Source organism: Lactuca sativa, chromosome 2 (genome assembly GCF_002870075.4).
Source record: "Lactuca sativa cultivar Salinas chromosome 2, Lsat_Salinas_v11, whole genome shotgun sequence".
Taxonomy (NCBI): Eukaryota; Viridiplantae; Streptophyta; class Magnoliopsida; order Asterales; family Asteraceae; genus Lactuca; species Lactuca sativa.
The window spans coordinates 170,786,390-170,790,534 of record NC_056624.2 but is presented as its reverse complement, the minus strand read 5'-3'; the positions used below and the strand labels follow the sequence as shown (position 1 = coordinate 170,790,534).

Sequence of the window (4,145 nt, the reverse complement as noted above, 5' to 3'; positions counted from 1 at the left end):
GTTCACCGAAGTCGCCGAACTCCTCGCCGAGCCCATACTGTCCAGCCTTAGAGGTATCAAAGTCTAGTTATTTAGCTTACTTGTTTTAAATCTAAATTATTATTATAAAACATTTTTATCATTTATATATATATATATATATATATATATATATATATATATATATATATGTAGAGAGAGAGAGAGAAGTAGGTTCATACGAAAACAAATTTTATCTTATGAAAATCAAACACATTTACTATAAAAAAAATAAATTTATCAGCAATAAATTAATGATAGTAAGTTTACATTGGATGATGTTATGGTAATATAGATTTAAAGACGGTTTTAATAATTTTTTTCCACGTCCTTAATCATTTTTAAATTCAAGTTTTCATAATAAAAATAATAAAAATCATACTTTGCTAATATGAAACAATTTCTCATCTATAGGGAGATAAATGAAAAAAAAAAATGGAGTTTGGAGAAGAATAGGGAGATAAATGAAAAAAAAAATATGGGGGAATACTATTCATATCTCCAAAAATAAAGGTGAAAGGTATGGTTGGAGAAGAATAGGGAGATAAATGAAAAAAAAAAATGGAGTTTGGAGGTGGGTTGGAGATGCCCTACCCCAAACTCCATTTTTTTCCCTATTTTTCCCTCATTCTTCTCCAACCCTACCCCATTTTCACCTCCATTTTTGGAGATATGAATAATATTCCCCCATATATGGGGGAATACTATTTATATCTCCAAAAATAGAGGTGGAGTTTGGTTGTCAACTTTAGTCCCTCTCATTTTTATTTTATACATTTTTAGTTTATTTTATCTACTAATTATAATTTAAATGTAATATTTAGTATTTATAATATCATATTATATACTAATTTATATTAATTAATCATAAATATAAAGTTTAATTAGTAAAGAGTGTATTTGACAATATATAGAAGTTATAAAAATAGAATATTCTATGAATATATTTTTTGGGATAAAAAATAAGGTATAAAATAAAATAGGATTGAAAATAAAACACTATTTACTTTATTTTTTAATGTATTTATAATGAAAAAAACAAAGATGAATTTAAAATGGTAAGTGCACAACTAGTTGTGAATTTTTTGCCCACAACCCAATGCTCTTGTAGAATTAACCTTATTTTTATATATATATTTTTACAAAGATGTCAATGAGACAAACTCTGAACGTAATCGAGTTGTCAAGTGGCACTCATTCCGAAAGAGGATTGAAATTCGAGTCTGCATCTGGTTTCAATTGTCGTCGTCTTGCCGATGGATTCGATTCAGTAGCCAAAACCAATTTTGATTTCCTCCAGGTCACCCATTTATCACACCCTTTTCGCTCTACCCAAATTAGTATCGACGACGCCTAGTCTTCTCCATTTCCTCTTCACTCTCCTACCACCACTTCTCCTTTTTTCTCTTTTTTCCAATTTTGCCTACTTGATTGTTGCTTTTTCAACACGCTAATGGGTGAATCCGGTGTGAAATCTGCTCTAGTTGACGGCAATCTTCTCATCGCCAAAGCCCTAGTACGCGGCGGCATCGACCGCATGTTTGGCGTCGTCGGAATACCTGTTACCTCCTTAGCCAACCGCGCCGTTGCACTCGGAATCAGATTCATCGCTTTCCATAACGAGCAGTCAGCAGGATACGCTGCATCAGCTTATGGATACCTCACCGGTCGTCCTGGCATCCTCCTCACTGTTTCCGGCCCCGGATGTGTCCATGGCCTCGCCGGACTCTCCAACGCCGCCGCCAACGCTTGGCCGATGGTTATGATTTCTGGATCCTGCGATCAGAAGGATGTCGGTAGAGGAGATTTCCAGGAACTCGATCAGATCGCCGCGGTAAAACCCTTCGTTAAATTTTCCATTAAAGCAAAAAACATCAACGAAATACCTAATTCGGTTTTCAGTGTTCTCGATCACGCCGGATCAGGTCGGCCCGGTGGATGTTACTTAGACATCCCCTCCGATGTGCTCCACCAAACAATAACCGAGTCAGAAGCAAACAAATTACTAGATGAAGCAGAGAATAGTAGAAAGGTAGATCCAATTAAGATAGTAGCAAAAGAAGAAATCGACAAAGCCATATCTTTAATTAGAAAAGCCGAGAGGCCATTGATTGTATTCGGGAAAGGAGCAGCCATAGCTAGAGCTGAAGATGAACTCAAGAACCTAGTCGAGAAAACCGGAATCCCATTCTTGCCGACTCCAATGGGCAAAGGTCTGTTACCCGATTCCCATGACCTAGCTGCAACAGCTGCCCGATCACTTGCAATTGGTGAATGTGATGTCGCCGTAGTTATTGGTGCTAGATTGAACTGGCTATTGCACTTTGGAGAACCTCCAAAGTGGTCAAAAGATGTTAAATTCATCTTGATTGACATAGATGAAGAAGAGATTAATCTCCGAAAACCCTATTTAGGTCTAATTGGGGACGCAAAAAGGATTCTTCAAGTACTAAACAAAGAGATCAAAGACGACCCATTTTGCTTAGGTCGAACTCATCCTTGGATCGAATCCATAACCAACAAGGTGAAAGAAAACGTGTCAAAAATGGAGGTACAGTTATCCAAAGTTGTTGTCCCCTTTGATTTCTTGACTCCAATGAAGATTATCAGAGAAGCCATTGCTAGTTTAGGTAGTCCTGCTCCTATACTGGTTTCAGAAGGGGCAAACACAATGGATGTGGGTCGATCCGTTTTGGTCCAAATGGAACCCAGAACCCGATTAGATGCAGGAACATGGGGGACAATGGGTGTTGGTTTAGGGTATTGTATTGCAGCAGCAATAGCTTCACCTGATCGGCTTGTGGTTGCTGTTGAAGGTGATTCTGGATTCGGATTCAGTGCCATGGAAGTCGAGGTTTGCTTTCTTTTTCTTTTTTCTTCCCCTGAATCTAGCTTCTTCTTTTTTCAATTTTGGTCCTGAAATACGTTGTGGTTTTTGTTCAGACTTTGGTTAGGTATGAGTTACCAGTGGTGGTGATAGTGTTCAACAATGGTGGTGTGTATGGTGGTGACCGGAGATGCCCTAATGAAATTACAGGGCCTTATAAAGATGATCCAGCACCCACTTCATTTGTCCCAGGAGCAGCATACCATGTTTTGATTGAAGCTTTTGGAGGGAAAGGGTATCTTGTTGGGACCCCTGAAGAGCTTAAATCTGCTCTTGATGAATCTTTTAGTGCAAGGAAACCTGCTGTTATAAATGTCACCATTGATCCCTATGCAGGTTCTGAAAGTGGTCGAATGGAACATAAGAATTGAGGGAAGTTTTATTTTTTGGTAGTTTTTGTTTGTCGTTGATGTCTTAAACTCATAAAATATGGAGGAAAAGAATATGAATAAATTTGAAATTGATTATGGTTATGGAAGGAACATGTTGTGATCTTGTTGCTTTTGAATTTTGGAAAAAAGTAGATTGTGATCTTAGACTGAATATACGTAACCAAATTGTGTGTTTGTGTGATTTCTGTGTGTGTGTGTGTTAATGTGTAAATCTTATAGACATGTTATCATATTATGGCATTGTACTTTATAATTACAATGCTTAAAAAGAAAACTATTTCCAAAAAAATTAAACAGGGATCATTTCTGTACTATTTGTTTTCTGAGGGACCATTTGTGTAATGTTTATTTTGCCATGGACCATTTGTTTAATATTTGCCATGGACCATTTGTGGAATATTTTTACACAGGGACTATTTCTGTTATTTTAGTTTTAAACAGGGACAGACTCATATACATTGCTATTTATTTCAATTCACCAATGATGCAGAGCAAATTAGCAACACACTTTTGTTTGATTGTCAAAATTAGCAGAAAAAACTTTACTTTATATTTTTTTTTTCAGCCTACTTTTTATTTTGTACTCTTTGTTACATGTATGCTGTTATGGTATACGCAAAAATGAAATGAAAGTAAATTGCTGTTTTTAGCATTTAGGCCAATCATGGAAAAAAAAATTACAAAAATAGCCATATACTTTAATTTTTTTGGACAGTTAAAGCATCTCACTTCACATTTTTCCCTAATTTGATTAAGTTTTTTTTACTCGGACCATTTCTGTAATTTACTACATTAAGGACCCGTCAACTTAGGTTTTTTTTTTTTTTTTTTACTGGAGCATTTCAATT

The 4,145-nt window shown here is 35.9% G+C and overlaps 1 protein-coding gene across 1 annotated transcript; it reads left to right on the top strand.

Annotated features, from left to right (window-relative positions):
• Positions 1 to 1,175: 1,175 nt before the first annotated feature.
• LOC111903096 (2-hydroxyacyl-CoA lyase) lies at positions 1,176 to 3,383 on the top strand. The gene is made up of 2 exons (XM_023898882.3): positions 1,176 to 2,872; positions 2,962 to 3,383. Exons 1-2 carry the CDS (start codon positions 1,472 to 1,474, stop codon positions 3,274 to 3,276), a joined length of 1,716 nt encoding a protein of 571 aa, XP_023754650.1. The 5' UTR covers positions 1,176 to 1,471; the 3' UTR covers positions 3,277 to 3,383.
• Positions 3,384 to 4,145: the final 762 nt, after the last annotated feature.